This window comes from Echinops telfairi, unplaced genomic scaffold (genome assembly GCF_000313985.2).
Source record: "Echinops telfairi isolate 266 unplaced genomic scaffold, ASM31398v2 ScPeMD7_7457;HRSCAF=8495, whole genome shotgun sequence".
Classification (NCBI taxonomy): Eukaryota; Metazoa; Chordata; class Mammalia; order Afrosoricida; family Tenrecidae; genus Echinops; species Echinops telfairi.
In genome coordinates this window covers 24,639,838-24,661,443 of record NW_022111357.1, presented here as the reverse complement: position 1 = coordinate 24,661,443, position 21,606 = coordinate 24,639,838, and the positions used below count along the sequence as shown (strand labels likewise).

Sequence of the window (21,606 nt, the reverse complement as noted above, 5' to 3'; positions counted from 1 at the left end):
ACCCAAAACAAAAAATCATATTGATGTGAATGAGGGGGAGGGCAGAGTGGAGACCCAAAGCCCATCTGTAGACAATTGGACATCCCCTTACAGAAAGGTCACAAGGAAGACGAGCCAGTCTGGGTACAGTATAGCACTGACAAAACATACAACTCACCCCTCCCCCCCGAAAGTTATGACTCCACTGCTACTTTACAAATCGGGCTATAACAAAGTATGTACACTAGTACAGACAAGAGCTCGAAACACAGGGAGTCCAGGACAGATAAACCCCTCAGTACCAATAATGAGAGTAGCAATACCAGAAGGGGAAGGAGAAGGTGGCGAACGGGCGTGGATGTGGGGGGTGGGGGAGGAAACCAATCACAATGACGGACATATACAGGGGGACAGACAACAGAAAAGTGAGTAAAGGGAGACAGTGGTGGCTATAAGACATGAAAAAAAATAATTTATAAAGTATCAGTGGATCATGAGGGAGGGAGGGTGAGGGAGAGGAGAAATGAGCTGATACCAAGGGCTCAAGTACAAAGGAAATGTTTTGAAAATGATGATGGCAACATATGTACAAATGTGCTTGACACAATGGATGGATGGATTGCGATAAGAGCTACAAGAGCCCCCAATAAAATGATTTTAAAAAGAAATGAAACTCACTGCCATGGAGTGGATTCCGACTCGTTGGGACCCTAGCGGGCAGGGCAGAACTGTCCCTGTGGGTTTCTGAGATGTAACTCTTTTTTTTTTTTTTCCACACACACACACCTCTGAGATGTAACTCTTATGGCAGTAAGAAACCTGTGTCTTTCTCTCTCAAAGCAACTGGTGGTTTCGAACTACGGACCTTACAGTTAGCAGCCCAGTGTGTAACCACTACTCTCCCAGGGCTCCTCGGGGCTGGCGTGGGGGTGCACAGGTGCAGCCTCTGCCTGCTGCTCCTTGTTCTCTAAGTTCTCCAGGAGGCTGGGGTTGTCAGAGAGCATGCATGCAATATTTGGGGACATCCCCAAAAACCCAAACTCATCCCCGTCAATTCTGACTCACAGAGGCCTGGGGGCAGGGCGGAAAGAACTGCCCCTGTGAGTGTCCAAGACGGTGACCCTTCACAGGTGTAGAACGCCTTTTCTTTCTCCTGAGAAGTGGCCAGGGGTTACAAGCGCTGACCCTGTGGGTGGTAGCCCAACATTTAACCCTTACGCTGCCAAAGATCCTTGCAGTGTCGCAGTTACGTGTTGCGCTGTATCCACAGGGTCAGCAGTTCAAATCCACCAGCCTCTCCGTAAGAGAAAGGCCAGGCTTTCTACTCCTGTTAAGAGTTAGTCTCAGAAACTCACAGGGGCAGTTCTGCCTTGGCATTGACTTGATGGCAGTGAGTGTGGTGTGTTGTTGCTGTTGTTTGGGGTTTTGTTGTTGTTTTTCTTGTTGTTGTTGTTTTTACCTAAAAGATCATTCATTGTTTTTCTGAAACTCAAATTTAACTGGTGTGTTATATCTTTGTTATACTTTGCAACCTTAAGGAAACTAAACTTTTGGACAAAGTTCAGGGCTTAACCTTGCTTCTGGCCATTCCCACTAGTCCCTGGCCATTTAGAGGGAGAGGGAACAGCAAGGCCCAGAGGCTGGACCCTGGAGATCCCAGGCTGGAGATGGCTGCAGGTTTCACTGAGCTGCCCTTTCAGGTCAAAACCACATGGAGCTCTTTCTATAGAGGGGCTTGATTGATTGATTGTGTCCATTGGCCCAAGAGGCAAATCTGAGAGCCATGAAATGCCCCCGAATAATCACTTGGTTTCACAGGGTCTGCTCTCTTGTCTGGCAATGAGGCTGCATCTATGGGCACAGTGGGAGACTTCCATGTCTTCTCCCATGTGGCTTTTATCACAAGCATGTGGGTTACACATTGGTCAGCAGTTCGAAACCATCAGTCACTCTGCGGGAGAAAGATGAGGCTTTGTACTACGGTAAAGAGTTACAGTCTCAGAAACCCACGGGGCCAGTTCAATTCTGTCCTACAGGACGATGAGTTGGAATGGTGCTGATGGTAGTGAGTGACATTTATAAGCAGCAAAAGATGAAAAGACATTTCCATTTGGCTACTGTGTGGCTCTTCCAGAGCTCCGAGTCTGCATTTCTAAGTAATTTCCTGCTCTTTATTTGCCCATCATTTTTGGAGCATTCCGTGACACAGCATTATTGTGGTTTGGTATTTAGCGTTTATTCCCCAGAGGATCCTGAACTCAGCACACACTGCTCCTGCAGGCTGGCCCTGACTGTCGTCTGGAGCATACCATCTGCCCATCGCTCCCTCTCACAGGTCAGAGAACTTGGCTTGACCTGGCCCAAGCCTCAGGGCTCTAAATTCTGCCCCAGCCCTGACCTGGGCCCATTCCTGGCCTGGGAGTGTCCCCAGGAAAAGTTGTTCAGAAGTCAAGGAAAGAGCCTGGGTATGATTTAACTAACCCTAAGACACTGGTTCTCAACCTTCCTAATGCCACTTTAATACCGTTCCTCATGCTGTGACCCTGTAGGTGGGTGTATCTGCTTGTGGGCAGACTTGCCTGGAGAGGGTGTCTCGGATCCCAAGACCATCGGAAACATGGTCCTAGGTGACCTCTGTGAAAGCGCCGTTCAACCCCCAAAGGCGAGACCTACAGGTTGAAAACCGCTGCAAGTGTCTCTCTCTCAGTATCCAAGAACCCCTCCTGGTAAGGTCCCTGCCTGACCCAATCCAGGGAGGGCTTCCAGGAGAGGATGCAAATGTAGCCAGGGACTCAGGAGTCACCCAGGCTGAGTGGAGGCTTGGAAACCTGTTCTGTGACCTAGGGCAAATGGCTAAGGAGGCTGGGTTGCCTAAGGATGAAAGGAGATAATGAAGGCAAACCACCTGGGTGTGCCAAGAACACACCCAGAGATTAGGTCTTATCTGTTCAGCCCTCAGTCCAGAGGCTTCCCCTTGGCCAGGGGCTTTCCACCATCAGTTCCCACAGACCCTGGGCTGCTGGGGAAGGGCCCCCAGCCTTCCCAGCGATCCTCACTCCTGCTGTGGGGCCAAAGAAGGAGCACTGCCCACTGCTGGAGCAGTGGCCGCTTCTCCCAACTCCGGCGCAGTCGCCTGGTCCACGACCTTGGAGAACCTGGGAGAAGCTTCACCCGCACCCGCGACAGTACTTTTCCACTGTACTGCTCGGCCACCTCAGCTGGCTTTCTGCTGCGCAGACAGGAGGCAGAGCGAGCCAGGCCGGCCCCTAAAGCCTCAAACTTCCCCGCCCCATCAGGAGTCCACCCCAAATCTTTGTCAAAGGTGGGGACGGGGCATGTGTTGAGTGAGCGGCAGCAAGAATCCTAGAAAAGGAGGAAGGAGACCCTGGGTGCACCCAGGGGGGCTTGGAGACCCCTAAGTAAGCCGGATATATTTGCACTGGCAAAGCCCTCCTGGATATTTTCGGAGATCCTTCTGCCCTTAACGCGCCCGCCTCCCATCGCCCCCTCCAATAATAATGATTTAAGTTCGTTCCACCACGCCTGTGCTTGGTCCCCTGGCCAGGAGCCGCGCTAGCCCGAGCGGGGGAGGGGACAGAGAAGGATGAGGGGAGGGGACAAGAGAGCTAGCGGTCCCGCCCGGTGATGTAGGCAGCCCGGGGAGGTGGAGCCGCGACGCCTGAAGGAGTCCCCTCCGCAGCCGCGCTCTTCGTCTACCCCACCAGGCAGCTGCCAGCCCCGGCTCCGGCGCCCGCCCTGCCGCCGCAATCCGGGCGGCAGGGACCGGCATCTCCCCCATTGGAGCCTGGGGGGCCCCTCCACCACCACCACCACCCCCAAGCCCTGCCTCTCCTGGCTTCCCGAACGACTGGAGCGACTCCCAGGGAAAGCCGTTGCCAGCCCAGCGGCGGCCGCCGGAGCATCTCAGCTGCCAGCCCGGCGGGGCACCGGGCATCTGCGAAGCCAACCTCGCTACTTAGTGGACATCTCCCGACACCGAGCGACTGCGGCGCCGCCAGGCTTGTGCCGACCCCCAGGCCTCGGATTTCCGCCCGCCCTCCCCGCCCCAGGGCACGACGCCCGGCTGCTCCGGGCGCCTCCAGCCCCTCGGGCCGCCACCGCCGCGATGCTGCCCTGGAGACGTAACAAATTTGTGCTGGTGGAGGACGAGGCCAAGTACAAGGCGAAGAGCCTGAGCCCGGGGCTCGCCTACACGTCGCTGCTCTCCAGCTTCCTGCGCTCCTGCCCGGACCTGCTGCCCGACTGGCCGCTGGAACGCCTGGGCCGCGTGTTCCGCAGTCGGCGCCAGAAAGTGGAGCTCAACAAGGAGGACCCGACCTACACCGTGTGGTACCTGGGCAACGCCGTCACCCTGCACGCCAAGGGCGAGGGCTGCACCGACGACGCCGTGGGCAAAATCTGGGCGCGCTGCGGGCCGGGCGGGGGCACCAAGATGAAGCTGACGCTGGGGCCGCACGGCATCCGCATGCAGCCGGCCGAGCGCGGTGCCTCGGGGGGCTCGGGGGCCCGCAGGCCGACGCACGCCTATCTGCTGCCGCGCATCACCTACTGCACGGCCGACGGGCGCCACCCGCGCGTCTTCGCCTGGGTCTACCGCCACCAGGCGCGCCACAAGGCCGTGGTGCTGCGCTGCCACGCCGTGCTGCTGGCGCGGGCGCACAAGGCGCGCGCCCTGGCCCGCCTGCTCCGCCAGACCGCGCTGGCGGCCTTCAGCGACTTCAAGCGCCTGCAGCGCCAGAGCGACGCGCGCCACGTGCGCCAGCAGCACCTCCGCGCCGGGGGCGCCGCCGCCTCGGTGCCCCGCGCCCCGCTGCGACGCCTGCTCAACGCCAAGTGCGCCTACCGGCCGCCGCCGGCCGAACGAGGCCGCGGGGCGCCGCGCCTCAGCAGCATCCAGGAGGAGGAGGAGGAGGAGGGGGACGACGAGGAGGAGCGCAAGGGCGGAGGCCCCCAGCGCGAGCGGCCCGAGGTGCTCAGCCTGGCCCGGGAGCTGAGGACGTGCAGCCTGCGGGGGGTCCCGGCGCCGCCGCCACCGCCGCCGCCCGCGCAGCCCCGCCGCTGGAAGGCCGGCCGGGAGCGTTCAGGCCAGGCTCGCTGATGGCCCAGGGACAGGACCGGCCCTGGGCCCTCCAGACTTGGCGTGTCCAACCCCAGCCCGCTTCTGCTCCCCCGGCACCCCCCGCCGCCTTCACCTTTCTCGCGGTCTCTGTTGTCTGCCCCGCCGGCGCTCCCTTGGGCAGGGGTCCTGGCTGCCCCACCTCATCCTGGCTCACGGTGGCGCCTTATTAAGCCCCTGATTATTGGGGGTGGGGGAAGAAGGATGTCTCCACCCCCATCCGGAGTTTCCTGGGGACCCTCTAACATGGGCCTGCCGCCTAGCTTTATACCAAGTCTCCCACTCAGACCCTCCCTCCTAAAACATGTTCTCATTCGAATGGATGAGAGTTTTCCAGAAATCTAGGAGGGCGGTGGGCTTGGATCCTGACCAAGATGGAGACAGGGAACTCGCTCTTGGCGCCCGAGCCTTCCCCACTGGGATGCGGAGAGACATTCTTGAAGGGAAGCCATCAAGGTGCCTTGAAGAATTGAGGCAGACCTCTGGCTAGGAGCTGCGGAGTTTCCCTACTTAAGGACAGGAAAGCTGTGGGCCTTAGGTCTGGTCTCTCTACCCCTTGGAGGACTTCTGTGACTTCACTGCTCCGCCTCTGGAGGAGCTGGACTGGTTCTGCCATCATTCAGAAGGCCGGCTCAAACCAGGTAACAGCTCTCTGCACCAGGCAGCTGCCCCAGCCTCTGCCCTCCCAACTGGCGCCTTGCACCCCCACGGGACTCCTCGCCCACCCCATCTCTCTGCAGACAGACGTGTGTGGTCCCTCACTAGGTGCCCCACACCAGGACCAAGATGTGGTCTCTGAAGGAGGTAAGGAGCACCTTGGGCAAGTGCATAGAGCACCAACTACCCAGAAAGTCAGGTGCTCCCAGAGCAGGAGGGCCCTAGCAGCAGGAAGGAGGGTGTGGGTCTGATAGAGGGAGGGGGTCCTGCTCAGATGTCTCTCAAAAAGCCCAAAGACCTGTGTCACCAACTGATCATTGTAAATAAAGTGGACCTACGTTTTCAGCCTTGCCACCATCTCTGTGTTGTGTTTGATGCCAGGCTCGCAGGCCTGGGTGGGGAACGAAGTCCGACTGGGAGTGAAAGATTATCAGACCACAGGAGATGGCCCCCTTTACTAGCAGGGGCTGTTGGGGTGTACAGAAGTGATGCCAGGAAGCTAGTCCCTGAACGTCCGAGGAGGCGGCCATAGCATGTGCTTCATGGAGAACCAGCAGCGCCAAGTCTGGAGGGGCATCGGCATCGGCTGTCTTCCTACCTGTCTGGGCCTCCCAGGATGTCTACACCCCTGGACACTCAGATGCAAGTGTCTCTGGGGCCCTTAGTAGGGGGACGGGGTCCTGGAATGGGGGCTTCTCAAGAAGTTATCCGTCTTTGAGCAGTTTCATGGGTGTGTCAAAGCAAGAGGCATAGGCGACGGGTCTCCCCACCAGCACCACCCCAGGGATGAAAGGGAGGCAGGTTATAAAGGAGTGGGCTGGGCCATCCAATTTCCTTTCAAAGGAGCTGGAGAAATCTGTGACAGTTGGACTCTCGCAGCTCCAATATCTTTAGTTCTTCGCCAAGCTGGGCTCTGATCCCAGAGTCATCCTCTGCAATCGCCAACCATCAGAATTAAGTCTGTCTCCCCGAGCTATCAGAACAGAGAGGATGCCACTGCTCCTCAGAAGGGAGAAGCTGGGGTCAATACCAGATGCCATGAGGGGATGAGGACCCGCTGGGCCCGCCTTCCCTCGGATGCATGGCTGGGCTTTTTGTGGGTGTTCGTCCTCTTTGTGGAAGATGTCAGCGCTGGGGGAGGAGCATGCGTCGCAAGGCAGCTTCTGTGGCCTTTGGCTGAGACAACTACACCCAGAATGAAGATCGCAATCATGTCCCCGTGCATCAGATTCATGCAGCAGGAACTCCCGCCACATGACAGGCACTGTCCTAGGCACTAGGGGTACAAGAGTCCCCCCTCGGAGCTCGTCTGAGTGCTTCACAAGTTGCAGACACACATACATACACAGGCACACCCGGCAGACACACCCACAATCAGATGAGATGCACATAATGAAAGGAGCAGTTACTATAATTCACAGGCATGTTCCCAGCCTCACCCCAGTTCTCTTCTGAGAGCTTCACAAAATGTAGAAATACACACAGACATGTTCTGTGAGCACCCCCCCACACACAGTTCCCCTAACTTATGCGTCTAAACCTGTAATTGTAAAACCTGGCTGCATGGATGGTCGCTGCCTCTGGGCTGCTGTGTGTTATTTGGCTAGTCACTTAGCCTCTCGGAGCCTCACTTATACTGACAGTAAGACAAGAAGAATATCCACCTCACAGGGTAATTGTGAGAGTTAAATGGAATCGTGCCCGTGAAACACTTTAATAAACTATCTGACAGAGCTGCTTTTGTGAAAAACAGTCATTTTCCAACAGGGCTGGAGATGGTCTAGCTGTTGCCACAGGATTTCCACGCTCCTTCCAGTCTGCTCCCTCTGGGAGAGTGGTGGCCCACCTTAGCCACAGCTGTCCACCAGTCTCATCTCCATTTTCCATGTGTATGCTGGGAGGAAGACCTTGGCCAACTTCCCTCCTCCAGCAGATAAGCCACAGGTGAGCCAGTCCACTGCTGCCCCCAGGCCCCAGAGCGGGCTGTTGGGCCCCTCCAGCTACCAAGACCATGCTCCTATGCTAGGAAAGGAGGGGGTGTTTCCTGGGAAGCCACACCCCACCATCTATATGCCTACTTTGCAGTCCCCCTGGCTTTGGCCAGGTAGAGCCATAATCCAGTGGCCAGGTGGTCTGGCCACCACTCATTTCCCATTCCTCATCCCTAAAATGAAAATGGTTCAAGGGTGGACCAGAGTTTTTCAAACTATGCTCCTTCAAGTCCACGTTTCTCCTAAGAGCCCTAGTTGTCTAGAGCGTCTAAGGAATGCCGTGAGGAATGAGAGGGAGATGCAATGTGGAGGCGTCCACCTCCCTTTCACTGGAGCAGCTTCTTTGATTCTGTTTGGATCATGGGATTACTGTGCATTCCATTGTGTTCCCTCAAGGTAAAGGTCAACTTGTTGTTTGGGTCAGGATTCTCAGTGGTATGGGAGTGATGTAATACTATAACTTGATTGATAGTTACATAACGATGTGATCTGATGTGATTAGCCATTCAGTTGTCAGGAGATTAAGGTAGGGTGCAACATTAGTACTTGAGTCATAGCCTTGGTCCAACCTAAGGAGAGTTTCCTTAGGATGTAGGGAAAGGAGATGAAAGAAGAGAGATGCTAGCAGAGAGAGAGAGCAAGACCTGTTTACTATCAAGAAAGATGAGCCAGGAGCAAAGCATGTGCTTTATAACCAGGGTCCTGGTGCTGAGAACCTCCTAGACCCAGGGGAAGAATGATGTCAAGATACAAGGAGATCTCCCAGGAATTCTGAGCCCACAGATGTTGAAAGGAGACAAGACCTTCCTCCAGAGCTAAGAGAGCCTTCACCTAGATCCAACATTCTGAACTTGGTCTTCCAGCCTCCCGCACTGTGAGAGAATAAGTTTCTATTTGGCAAAGCTGTCCACTTGTAGGTACTTCTGTTTTTGCAGCACTAGATAAACAAGACAGGATTCTACAGATGCTTTTTTAAGTTGAAATCGCTGGATGAGATGGTCGCTCAAATTCCCTTCTAGCACTAGTGCTTTCTGTAGCTAAGGCCTGGCTGGGCCATCTAGGCCTCTTAAGACATCAAGGGGGAAAGGAGGACTCAAACTTGACCTTCCAGGGAGAGAGAGGAATGGATCCTCGGGGTCAGCATTTCAGAGTCAACTCCCTCCTCTGGGACCTTATTTTCATGTCATCAGGTCCCACCGCAGTGGGAATGGGCTGCGAGTAATGGAATATAATGTGCTCACGGGATGAAGTCAGTTGGCCCTGCCTGCTGATCCCATTCTGATTCGCTATGCTCCTCTTCCCCAACGCGGCCCTGCCCTGTGCTCCCTGGTTCCCCTAGGTGCCCAGGAGTTCCCAATTCTACCCAGAATCCATCCTCTTAGGCTACCAAACCCTCTTCCTGCCAATGCACCTCCAGCACAGCCTCAGCCGCCTGTCAGCAGAGGCTTGGAAGCTGCTATGATGCCGAGCAGGTTTTACTGAGCTTCCAGACAAGGTCAGAGGAGGAAGAAAGGCACGGCGATCTACTTCAAATACATGTGTTGTTGTTGAGTGCCACCGAGTCGGTTCCGACCTACCGCGACCCTACGCACCGCAGAAGGAAACGGCAGTCTGATCCCACTGTGCATGATGTCCCCACCGAACCGGACTCACCAGCAGCCAAACAAAGACCCCTCGTTACAATCCCAGGTCCAGAGCCACTTCCTCCAAACTCTCTTTCACGCACAGCCACTCTCCCAGCCACTTCCAAATCTGGGAAAACCAGGCCTGCGGGCTCAAAAAGGGGCTGATCGCTGCTGTGCTTGCAGCCCTTGTTTGGGGGATCTTGGCATGCGGTTCTCTGTGTCAGGATCTTGTCTCTCATGCGCCCTTCTTCCTTTCCTCAGGGATGTGCCAGGAATACCGCAAGTAGGTGGCTTAAATGACGGCACCCACTCTAGGGGTGCCGGGGTGGGGTGGGGGTGTGGAAGGACCTCGTGTCTGCCAGCATCCTCAGTTCCCGGGTCTCATTATCAGGTGACATGGCACCTGTCTTCCTGTTTGGACTTGCTTGTGCGACTTGGTGGCCATACTGCTTTTCATCAGCTGGAGGAAACACCAACACTGATGTGGTCTCATTAGCATACAATAGAGAACCCTGTTCCCCAAACAAGATTCCACCCACAGATACAAACCCCAAAGCCAAGCCCTTTGGCATCGGTGTGATTCTGACTCATGGCGCCCCTGGTGTGACAGAGTGGAACTGCTCCATAGGGCTTTCTTAGCTGTCATCTTTGGGGAAGCAGGACACCAGGCCTTTCTTCCGCAGCAGCACTGGGTCAGTTTGAACGGCCAACCTTTTAGGTTAGTAGCCAAGAGTCACAACAGGCTCACACATACAAACGATGGTGAGGATGCTGCAGGATCTCGCAGTGTTGTTCTGTTGTGTAGAGGGTCACTATGAGTAGGAACCAACTCAACAGCACCTTACCACCACAACAGCCGAGCGCAAACCAGTTTGTGCCATCTGCAGACTTTGCCCACAGGTCCCAACACATGCTTGGAGGACGTGGGGGTGGGGGAATACACAACATCATCAAAGCATGTCCATCTTCATTCCCTAGGCCCCTCCAATGCAGAGAGTCAGGGCGCCACCACAGTTTGTTGAATGAAGACCTGCATGAATGAGCCAGATGGAAGAGTCATCCCAGAGAGGAAACCAAGTGGGTGGAAAAGCGATCCGTTAGCCAAGCTTCTGCCTGAGATACGGAAGGAGAAATGTCCTCAGGCACCCTGTTCGGCGACAGCTGTCGTGGAGAGGAAACCAGCCTCCTAGGAGGTGAGGCCTTGGATTCTGGGGTCTGCTCAAGTTCTGAAGCCCCAGGAGGAGCTGGCTAGCTCAGGCCCCCGCACAAGCTGGCACTCCAGGTGCAGCCGGGCAGTAATCAGCTACCTACCAGACACTCTGGCTAATGTTTGCAGACTCCGAGTGGGCAGTTGGAGGATCACCGGGCAGGTGTAATCTCTGAGTTAACCCCACAGTTGGTAGAACCTGGGATTTGGCATTTAAACAGCAATAATAAAACCACCCAGCACCACTGAGTTTTCAGTGCATAGGAGCCCCGTATAGGTTTTCCTGGGCTGTTAACTTTTACAGGAAGATAGCCTTTTCTTTCTCCCTAGGAGCAGCTGGTGGATTTGAACCACTAATCTTGTAGTTAGCAGTGCAACCCTTACCCGGCAGCGCCACCCAGCCCCAGTATTACCACTTGATGGTTGTAGAACTTGCAGCCTCAGTATTCCATCGGTAAGAATGGAGATGAGTCTGGATCTTGTCTGGTCATCAGGAAAGTGAGGTGTCACATCTGGATGACTTATTTGGCACCAAACTGATGCACTGGGTAAACGGTAGCTGTTGTGTTTGTGTTTATTCTCATCTTTGTGCCTGGGGACCCCAGTGAGGAGGTCTTGAAACACTTCTGGGTGAAGATCAAGAATTGCAGTCTTCAGGATGGATGACAACTCCATGTCAAGAAAACCAAACCCCTCACACTGAACCAACAGGGAACATCATGATACACGGAGAAAGACAGAAGTTGTCAAGGATGCCGTCTTGCTTGCATCCACAATCAGTGCTCCCAGAAGCAACAGACAAGAGATCAAACAACATATTGCATTGGGTAAATCTGCTGCACAAGACCTCTTGGAAAGCATTGCCTCATATGCATGTGCAAGTCAGACATTGAATAAGGAAGACCAAAGAAGACTCGATATGTTTAAATGATGGTGCTAGAGAAGAACATGGACTTCTAAAGAAGAAATAAATCTGTCTTGGAAAAAGTACAGGCAGAATGCTCTTTAGAGACAAGGAAGGCAAGACATGGCAAGGCTTCATCTCACGTACTTTCCAGTCCCTGGAGAAGGACATCATGCTTGGTAAAGTAGAGGGGCAGCAAAAAAAGGAAGGCCTTTGACAAGATGGATGGACACAGTGGCTGCAGCCATGGGCTCCAACCTAAGAACAACTGAGACGATGGCGCAGGACCAGGGGCTGCTTGGTTCTGCTGTACGTGGGGTCACTAGGAGTTGGAACTGACCCTACAGCCTCTGACAACAACAGCAACCCCAACCTGGGACTCAGAGATCACATGCCTGGGCTCAGGGCTCAGTAGGCTGCTTAGATATGCTCCGGGTGACCCCAGCCAAAGCCACTTCATGTCCAAGCCGTGGTCCAAGAGTCAGCTTCAGCTTCTCTGCTCTTCTTCTCTAGTTGCTCCACCTGGATAAGTCCGAGCGCCTTAACACTAGAGCAAAGCCAATACTTTATGCTTCTTGTATACCCCTTTCACTTTTGTACCCAGTAACATGCCAGGCATATAGTACGCACTCAAGGGTGAATGAATGACTAGCTGCTGCCATGCTGATGCACACCCTTCCCAACCCCTCTTCAGAAAGCTAGGCGGTCTTTCCTTTATGAGTGCATTGGTCAGAGTTCTCCAGAGAAACAGAAACAATAGGAAGAAAGGATGAATGGGTGGATGGATGGATGGATGGATAACTAGATAATTGATTCATTTCACGCAATTGGCTGACATGAGGGGGGCAGTCTGAAACCCATGGGGCTCTCCAGGAGACTGGAAACTCCGTGGGGGGTTTCTATGTTATAATCTTGAGGAAAAAATCCTTCTTTGGGAAACCTCAGGTTTTACTCTTAAGGCCTTCAACTGATGAGATAAGGCCCACCCTCAAGGGTAATAGCCTTTCCTTAAAGTCAACTGGTTGTGAATATTAATCTCTTCTGTAAATTAGCTTTTTTAAAAAAAACATTTTATTAGGGGCTCATACAACTGTTATCACAATCCATACACACATCAATTGTGTAAAGCGCATTTGTACATCATTCTCAAAACATTTTCTCAGAAACATCTAGACTAGTATTTGACCCAACAACCGGGTACCATAGCCAAGTCAAATGGACACAGAAAATGAACTTTCACCATTAGCCATGGACCTGCTTCCCTTTAAAGTCCCTTAACTACCAACTAAGCAGAAGAAGATGTTGTTGGCTTAGGTACCATCCTCTCCCCAGCAAACAATAGCTGCGAAGCACTGAGGAGGTTGGTATGCAGAGCTGGCAAAGCTCTGGGCCAGAAATGTCCTCTGGCCCTTTGCCCCACTGCCTCCTGCCCTCAGAGCACATGTCTGCTGACCCAGCATCACTGAGCTACATCATAACTCGTCTTCAGAGTTGGAAGGAGTCTGGCCAAGCAAAGATCTAAGAAGCTGGAAGCCAAGTCCCAAAGAGGAGACCTCAGCTAGGAAGACTGGGCCCCTTCCCCAAAAGGAGACCTCAGCTAGCAAGACTGCTTCCTCTTCCTCTTGGACACCTAACCAACTTCTGTCTCCGGGTTCTCCCTGCTCTGAAGTGTAGCATGCCAGTAGAGCTGAGTAGTAATGATGTGTGCCAACCCCAAGCCTGCCCCATGGGAACACGACCTTCACCACTGCCTACATGCTAGATGCCAGCACTCAAGTGCCCTAGAAGCTACTTGTTGAAGATGACTGAGCTTCCATCTGCCTGGGTCCCTGAAGAACCATGTGAACACAGTAGAGCCCCCCCTGCCATCAAGGGGGGTGAAAAAGAAGCCACTAGCATGTTGGGGTTTATACAGCAGGTAAAAAACAAAAAAGCACTGCCCTCAAGTGGATTCCAATTCATAAAGACCCTATGGGATAGAGGGGAACTGTCCCTGTGGGTTTCCAAGAGTGTCAATCTTTATGGGAGCAGAAAGCCTCCTCTTTCTCCCACAGAGAAGCTGGTGGCTTTGAACTACTGGTTTTATGGTTAGCAGCCCATCTTGTAATCCACTATGCCACCAGGGCTGCTATTATAGCAAGTGGGTTACCGTAACTGACACATCTTTCGTGTGACCCAGCACCCCGCTGCTCCTTATGAAGCCCCCATGCCCACTCTTGCTCCCCTGGGTTTCAGCAAAGTCAACTCCACGTGAGCTCCAGAGGGGGGCATGGGGGCTGGGCCTGGTGACCAGAGCATCCCAGCTGCTTAGCCACCGAGCTTCAGGACGGGAAGGTGACATGTTAAAAGGCCACCGGACTCCATTCTGGGACTGGTGTTGGAACGATTGGGAGAAGGGGCTTTCTTCTGGAGTTTCTCAGAGGGTGGGGGCATGCCTGGTGTGGCTGGCCACCAGCTTGCCACTATGATTAAGGGAGGCTGTCTGAGTAGGCGACCTGCAGGGTGAAAAACGAAACGGGGCAGGCAAGAGGGAGACCCAGCCCTGGGGCATTGCTGGAGCCCTTGGGTCCCACCAGACCTGCCCCTAGGGTTTTCCATTCCTTAAACCACAAGGCTGTACTTTTTATTTGGTCCAGTTTGAGTTGGGCTTCCTGGGTGCCACATCTGGGAGATCCCAGGACCTGCCTTGGCTGCTATCCTCAGGCCACCAGTTCTAGAAAAGAGGGGTCACTGGAAGACATCCGAGGCCATCCTGATGGGCTTTGGAAGCAGCTAGACCCCTTCCTTCTCTGGGGTCCCTTGGTCTCCCGTGGAACATCGACCCATTCTGCTTTCGGAGTACAGTACTAGCATTTATCTTGTTCATCGCATCCCATGTCCGCCCTGCTTTCAGTCAGCATGCAGTTCTGACCCTGACTCCATGTGCTTCTTCAGTCCCTCCCATCTCACAAAAGCCCCTGGGTTGGTGCAGTTGGCCCTCTGGGTGATGGCTGCAGGGGCAGTGATGTATTTAATGTGGCTCTTCTGGCCAGATGTTCTAACTCTGACCAAGCGACTTTTCCTGCACAGGTCTAGTAAGAAAGTGGAGGCTAGAGACATGGATAGCATTCGCCTGTGAGTAATTGTGAACAGGATTTCCCGGAGTGCCATCCTGCTGTGTATAAAATGAGCCCTCTGAGAAACAGGAGGCGGATCTCATTACTAGCAAGGGCCAGGAGTGAAGTGAGCCCTATGAAGTGGGCCCCAGACTCCTATACACAGCACCTCCTGGATCCAAAAGACAGCTACAGCATCAGAGAGGAGCAGCAGAACCAGGAGCAGAGCATGGAAGAGAGGGGTGGACTTCCCAACCCACGGAGCAAAGTGAAGCCGTTGCTGTGTGGACGCCTCTGGGCACTTATTGGGGAAGTTAGGCTTGCTGACCCACGAAGTGAGCTGAGTGCCTTCAGGCTGAAGTTTCCTGGAGCAGGGTGCCTCTGGGCAGTGTTCAGGGAGCTGGGCTTGCTGACCCACAGACTGGAGCTGAGTGCCTTCAGGTTGCAGTTTCCAGAGGAGTGATAGGCGCCTCTGGCATTTATTAGCAGACCTGAAAGAACGTTGTAGCATGTCCCGGTAAACAAATATTCTGAGTATTTCTCATGGGCATGCTACCATGTTAATTTCCTTAATAAACCTTTTCTCATTATGAATGTTGTCTGTGTAGCCATTCAAATGAACATTAGAACCCAGAAAAGTAAAGTAGAGAATACTAACGAAGACAACAGTGCCCACCCCACCCGCCATCACAAGACCACCCTGATCTACTCAGCTGTGGCTGGGGAGTGGGCCCCCAGGCTGGAAATTAACCCGCTAAACCAACCACTGGTGTCCCTAAGGGTGCAAATGGTTAACAAGCTCCTCTGCTAGCGAGAAGGTTGGAGGTGTCTTGAAGGAAAGGCTTGACAATCTACTCGCCAAATTCATACCATTGCCATTGAGACCCACTTACGTGACCCCGCGGGACAGGAAAACTTGCCCCACAGTGTTTCCAACACTCTCCATCTTTATGGAAGGAGACTCCCACATCTTTCTCCCTTGGAGCGGCTGCTGGATTCAAAGCACCGACCTTTCTGTTAGCAGCCAAGTGCTAAGTCATTAAAAACCCCATGGAGGGCAGTTCTTCTGCGACACACACACATACGGTTATCATGGGTCTGAATTGGGGCAATGGCAATGGCCCTTGGCAAGCCAGTCTCTGAGGGGCTCTGGGTGAGGTAGGAGTGTGGACAGAGCAGTTGATCCTGGTGGCCAAGGTCTGGGACTGCCCCTTCCTGCTCTTTGACTTCAGCAAGCTTCCTGCCTGCTGCATGGGGGCCGTTAGTCTGAGTTGACTAGAGAAATAAATTCATAGACACTCATATATATGTGTAAGAGAGAACTTTATATCAAAGACCAATTGGATATTGAGAAACATCCCAGGCCAGTCCAGATCAAGTCCCTAAATCCAACATTAGCCTATATGTCTGATACCAGTATGTAAATTCTTCAGACTCACGCAACACATGCAGGAAAACGAAGCAGAGAGAATGCCGCCCGACTCCAGGGAGGAAGACAGGACTTCCCAGAATCCTCAGGAGAAGGCCATGCCCACAGGGAGGCCTCATTGGCTATGGCCTCATTGGCAGGCTAGATGCCACCCCTATAGTTGACAGGAGATGATGTAACTGCCATGCTAAGCCCCCAACATGCTTGTCTCGGCCAGTCAAATGGGATGGGTCACATGGGACTTTGAAAAGTGCCGGGGTCACCAGAGGCTGGGGAGGGCCCCAGCCCAGGAGTAGCATCATCTCAAGCAAGGGCTCCTGTCTTCAGGACGGAAGCCCACTCCGCTCCATGCTCCCTGCGCGGAAATGAGCAAGCCTGAGGCGCGGGGCCTCCCAACAGCTGTCTGCGGGGAATTCCTGCAGGGCAGAATAGCGGGGCCAAGAAACATCCTGCCATAACGTGCTCCCCTCCCCTGCCCCATGATGGACTGAGCCGGAGGTGGACGAACAGCCCCCAGGAGGCCCTGGGGATTCCGTGGCTCAGCCGCCTCCCTCGGGACCTCTAAAGCAGGGCCCCGAAAGGGCAGGCTGGAACATCTGCTCTTCCTGTGATCGCCTGTGACCTCAACCCCCCTGGTCCTGGACAGTTCCAGGGCGCCCAGCCCGAGCTGGCGCTTACCGCACATAGGATTCCTCCTCCGCCGCCGCCTTTGATATTATAGGGGCGAGGGTGCAGGGAGGAGAGTAGGGCCAAGCCAGTGTGATCAAAGTGGACACTGCCCACGCCTGCTTCTCCCCACCGCCTTCCGTCCCTGGGACCTTGGATGACATCAACTCCTCCCCCAGAATCCCACGGCTATGTGGACCCGGGGGCACGGTGGGCCCTGGGAAGTTGCTGCTTGCTTCAGGAAGGACTAACCCAAACCAAGCCCACTGCCATCGACAGCGACCCTCTGGACAGGGTGGAAATGCCCCTTTGGGTTTCTAAGACTTTAAAATCTTTCGGGAGTAGATGGCTTCATTTGTCCCCCATTGAGCATGCTGGTAGCTTTGAACCACTGATCTTGCAGTTAGCAGTTCAATGAGTAACCTACTATTCACCAGGGCTCCTTAGGGATGACCACCATGGATTAAGCCTGGCCTGGGAGGAGTGGGTGTCTGCACAGATGTGTCCCCACACCCTTTGGCAGCCTTGACAAGCAACTGTACAATCCTGAAAATTCGTAGCAAATACGTGTGTTTCCTTTTTGCTTGTTTGCTTGTTTGTTTGTTTTGTTTTTGTGTGTGTTTCAAAGTAGAAATGCCTCCACACGGGTCTCCAGGCTTTTCCCGGTTGTGGTTGTTCAGACCTTTCATAAGCAGTTGGCCAAGTCTTTCTTCTGAGGCACTTCTACGTAGGTTTGAACCGCTCACCGTTAGGTGAGTAGTCAAGTGCTTATCCAGGGCCTCCTTAGCTCCTTAGAGGTGTATTTCGTTCTTCTTCCAAGATTACAAAAGTGACACACTTTTCCTTGAAACCAGTGAAACAGCAAAGATATGAGAGGAAATTGGTACCCCTCTTCCAATGGCCCTCCATCTCTCCCCTCCATCCCTCCCCTCCTTGTGTCCTCAGCGTATGTAGGTTGCTAATCTTACAGCCTGGGGTTCGCCCTCCCCACCTCTCTCCACACTCAGATGGACATAAATGGAAGCACAGGCTGCCACGTGATTCTGCAGCCAGCTTATTCTCACTTACCTCATGCCTGTCCCTCCAGGTGAGTGGATTTACATTGCAAGCTTTATTCTCTTAATTTATTTGGCATCATTTATCTGACCATCCCCTGTTAATGCACATTCAGGTTGTATCCCATTTTTAAAAAGCACTTCACAAATGCCTGCTGGGTACCAGGCTCCAAGCAGCAAGCAGGGTCTGAGCCCATTGACATATGGGCTCAAAATCAGTAGGATGGAGGAGAGTTTATATGAATTACTGGTTCTGGGCTGTGGTCCAATCCTCCGATTTACAGATGAGATAAAGGACTGTCCACATCACCCAGCTAGCTCCCGGAGGAGATTTTATGTCCTTACCTCCCAAAGCAATGACCTGTCCATCCTCTGTACAACGACTGTTAACATGAAAGCAGAAGCAGGTCTAAAGAAGGATTATTTGACCTCCAGATGCCCAGATTTTAGGAATCAAATGAGAGGATGGGACGTACTAGAATCCTACAGCTAGCTATTGGCAAAGGGAAGGGACCCCTTTGATACCATCCCTCCAGCCACCAAGTGGCATTTCCTCAAACACTCTAACCTCATCCCTGCCTCAGGGCCTTTCACTTGCCTGTCCCTCTGCCTGGACGATATTTCCCGTAGATTTGTCCATGGCTGTCTCCAGCTCAAATGTCACAGCTGCAGAGTTGCTCCCCCCACCCCCCAAACCCTAACTAATATCCACCCAGCCCAGCCCTTGTCCCCTCCACGATCCTGCCTGCTATTTTCTAGCATTTCCCGTCATCCAGGGGTGGTACAAACCTTTAGGCACTCGACTACTAGCTGACAGCTTGGCAGTTCGAATCGACCCAGAGGCCTCTCAGAAGAAAAATCTACTTTGTAAAGATCATAGCCATTGAACATCTTAAGGAGCACAGGTCTACGCTGATACACGCAGTGTTGCCCTGAGTTGGAATCGACTCAATGGCCACTGGTTTGGGAGGTTTGGTCATCCTCTGAAATCTTGCTCATGTGTTTATTTACGAATTCATTTGAACGGAGGGTCCAAGAAGCGGACACCTTGCCTGCTGGGCCATCCCTGGGTTGGAGCCTGGCACACTGCTGGTGCTTAGTCAGGAGGGATTGATTGTCCCGACTGTTAGTCTGGCGATCCTTCCCACACTAAGAGGTGCCTTTGCTACATCCGGGCAGCAGAGACCAGTGACAAGAGCTGTAGCCACATGGAGCACCTTAAGCCTCAAGTGTGACAAGTCAGGCTGCTCTGGCTTCACTCTCAAAGAAAGACTGAGCCCCAAGTCCTTGCCCAGGCACCTTCAGGCCCCCACCCCTTTCTCCAGAGAATGCAGCTTCCTCCTTCCTCCCCGCTGGGTCTCTGAGCCCCGACAGTTCTCCTTCCCTGGAGAACAAAGTTGAGTGGCCGCTCCTCGTCTCCTCTCCCTCCAGCTTAAGCCAACTCTTCTTCTCCTCGTACCTCGGTTGCCCTCTCCCTGCCCACGGGCATCCTTGGAGGGCTTGCTCAAGCTTGGGGACAAGTAGGGAGCGAATCCAGGAGATCCCCTGGAAGTGTGACTTGGGGCACTGGCTGGAAGTTCTTGGTCATTGGATTGCTGAGCCATCCTGTGCCTCTTTGGGCTTTGTCATCTTGAGAATGAGGGCCAAGAAGGCTACAGGGGAGTGGATGGTTTCAAAGCGTGGGCTCCTGGCCACTCCCATGTGCAAAAGAGCAACTAGGCTCCCTCAGTGACTTACCTGAGAAGGGCAAGGGTCTGAATGACATGGTCTTGGGGTCACCTTTCCCAGCCCTGGAAAGGGGACCCTAGTGGGGCACTGGTCCCAGGGAGAAGGTGCACTGGCCTCCAGCAGGGTGGGTTTACTGGATGTAGCCGTGGGAAGACTAGTGCTCAGGTGGCATTGGCCCTGCCTCTCCTTCTCAGTCATACCTGGCCTCACTCTCCCATCTGGTTGGAATTCTGGGCTTCTCTGGCTTTCCTAGCAAGGAGAAGAGATATTGGTCATCTATTGTTGTTGTTGTTGTTGTTAGGTGTCATAGCATCAGTTCCGTCTCGTAACAACCTAAGGTCTACAGAAGGAAACACTACTCAACTGTGCGCCATCCTCACAATTGTTTTTTGTTGTTGTTTTCTTTAATTGGGGGCTCAGACAACTATTATCACAGTCCATATATACATCCATTGTGTCAAGCACATTTGTACATCCTCACAATTGTTATGTTTGAGCCCATGCTTGCAGCCACTGTGCTAATCCATCTTGTTGTGGGCCTTCCTCTTTTTCGCTGCCCTTCTACTTTGCCAAGTATGATGTCCTTCTCCAGGGCCTGGTCTCTCCTGACGACATTCCCCAAGTACATGAGAAGAAGTCTCCCCAGCCTTGCTGCTAAGGAGCACTCTGGCTCCATTCGTCCGAGACAGCGTTGCTTGCTCCTCTAAGGCCCGTGTGCTGTCAAGTGTCTTCGCCAGCACCGTCATGCACGTGCATCGGTTCTTCTTTGGATTTCCTTACTCCGTGTCTGAATTCTACATGCCTATAGGTGACTGAGAAGACCACGGCTTGGGTCAGGTGCGCCTTAGTCCTCAAAGTGACAGCCTCTCTATCTAGGGCCCGATGTGCTCTAGCGAAGGGTATGCAGGCTCAGCAACTATCGCCCTCGTTCATTGATCTATCTCTGTTGCTATATCTCTGCTGAGTATCTACCGCATGCCAGGCCCTGTTCTGGGTGCTGAGGAGTCCCCAACAGACCTGTGAGGCCAGAGCTGTAGTCCTCCCCATCTTACTGAGGAAGCAACCACAGTGCAGAGAGGTGAAGGAAATTGCTGAGGCCACACAGCTACTAAATGCCAAGTCTGTATTCCAATCCGGACAGTCTTACCTTTAACCAGTGCACGGCCTGACCTTGGTGACTTTGCAGGATCATCTACAAATCAGAGGCAGGGCTATGGTCTGCTCAGGGGACAGAGAGAGACCAGCCCTGTCTGCAGGCCAGCAGGAGGCTGAGGCCCTCCATTCCTCCTCTTTGGAGAGCTGCCAGGGGTTACAGACTGGATTGGGGGGAGGGCAGGTGAAGGGAGCTTTGCTGGACTCACCTGTGCAGCTGCTGCCAGCATGTCTTGGCACTCACGATCTGGCCTCCATGCAGGCCTGGAGCCAGGCACTGCCAGCTGCCCTTGAGTCCTGGCCGTGGAGCTAACCTATTGTCAGAGGGAGCCAAGCATCCTCAGGCAAAGGGCCCTGCACTGGGGCCCTAATAGGTTCGCTTTGTGGAGTGGACCATGTGACTCAGAACCCCACGCATGTTCTGGGAATTGCCAGTGTGTTCCTGAAGGTCATTGCTAAGGGTCCTTAAGAGGCAAAAGGGACCAGGGGCCAGGTTCACTCCACACCTCTTTGTGCTGGAAGGGTCCAGAGAGGAGCCGGTCCAATCCTGGGAGTTATAGCGGCCAGGGGGGTGGCAGCAAGAAGAGCCCCTGGGACCCTGAAACTGGAGGTACTGGGCATGCAGAGGGAATGACTCTCATGGGTTGAGTATTTACTGCTTGCCAGGAATGGAGCTGGCTGCTCCTAAGGAGCTAGGAAGTACAGAGGTTCCATAGTGCGTGCCCAGCCTCTGCTGTGGAGGAGGTCAGGGTCCTGTCCTGTTAGATGGAGGGAGAGCTTGGCCGAATGCAGCTTCCTGCTCTCAGAGCCCCCAGGGATGGGCTCTAACTCCACTGTGCTCACAGAACCGTCGCTCCTGCTCTCTGAGCCTTGGTTTCTAATTCATACATTGGAAGTATGCGGGCACACCTCCAATCCTCCACAGCAGGGGGCCAGACTCAATGAAAACACGGGTAGGGGAGGCCACATCACATTCACAAT

General features: G+C 53.7%; 1 protein-coding gene and 1 pseudogene across 1 annotated transcript; both read left to right on the top strand.

The window, feature by feature from the left end:
• Window positions 1-3,758: 3,758 nt before the first annotated feature.
• Window positions 3,759-6,130, top strand: FAM43B (family with sequence similarity 43 member B). Its single transcript, XM_004705134.2, has one exon. It carries the CDS (start codon window positions 4,106-4,108, stop codon window positions 5,096-5,098), a length of 993 nt encoding a protein of 330 aa, XP_004705191.1. The 5' UTR covers window positions 3,759-4,105; the 3' UTR covers window positions 5,099-6,130.
• The window catches only part of LOC115872752, a 17,341-nt pseudogene continuing 1,637 nt past the window's right edge, over window positions 5,903-21,606 (top strand).

Excerpts from the sequence above, each read along its gene's own strand:
- FAM43B (XM_004705134.2), top strand. The coding sequence starts at position 4,106 with ATGCTGCCCTGGAGACGTAACAAATTTGTGCTGGTGGAGGACGAGGCC.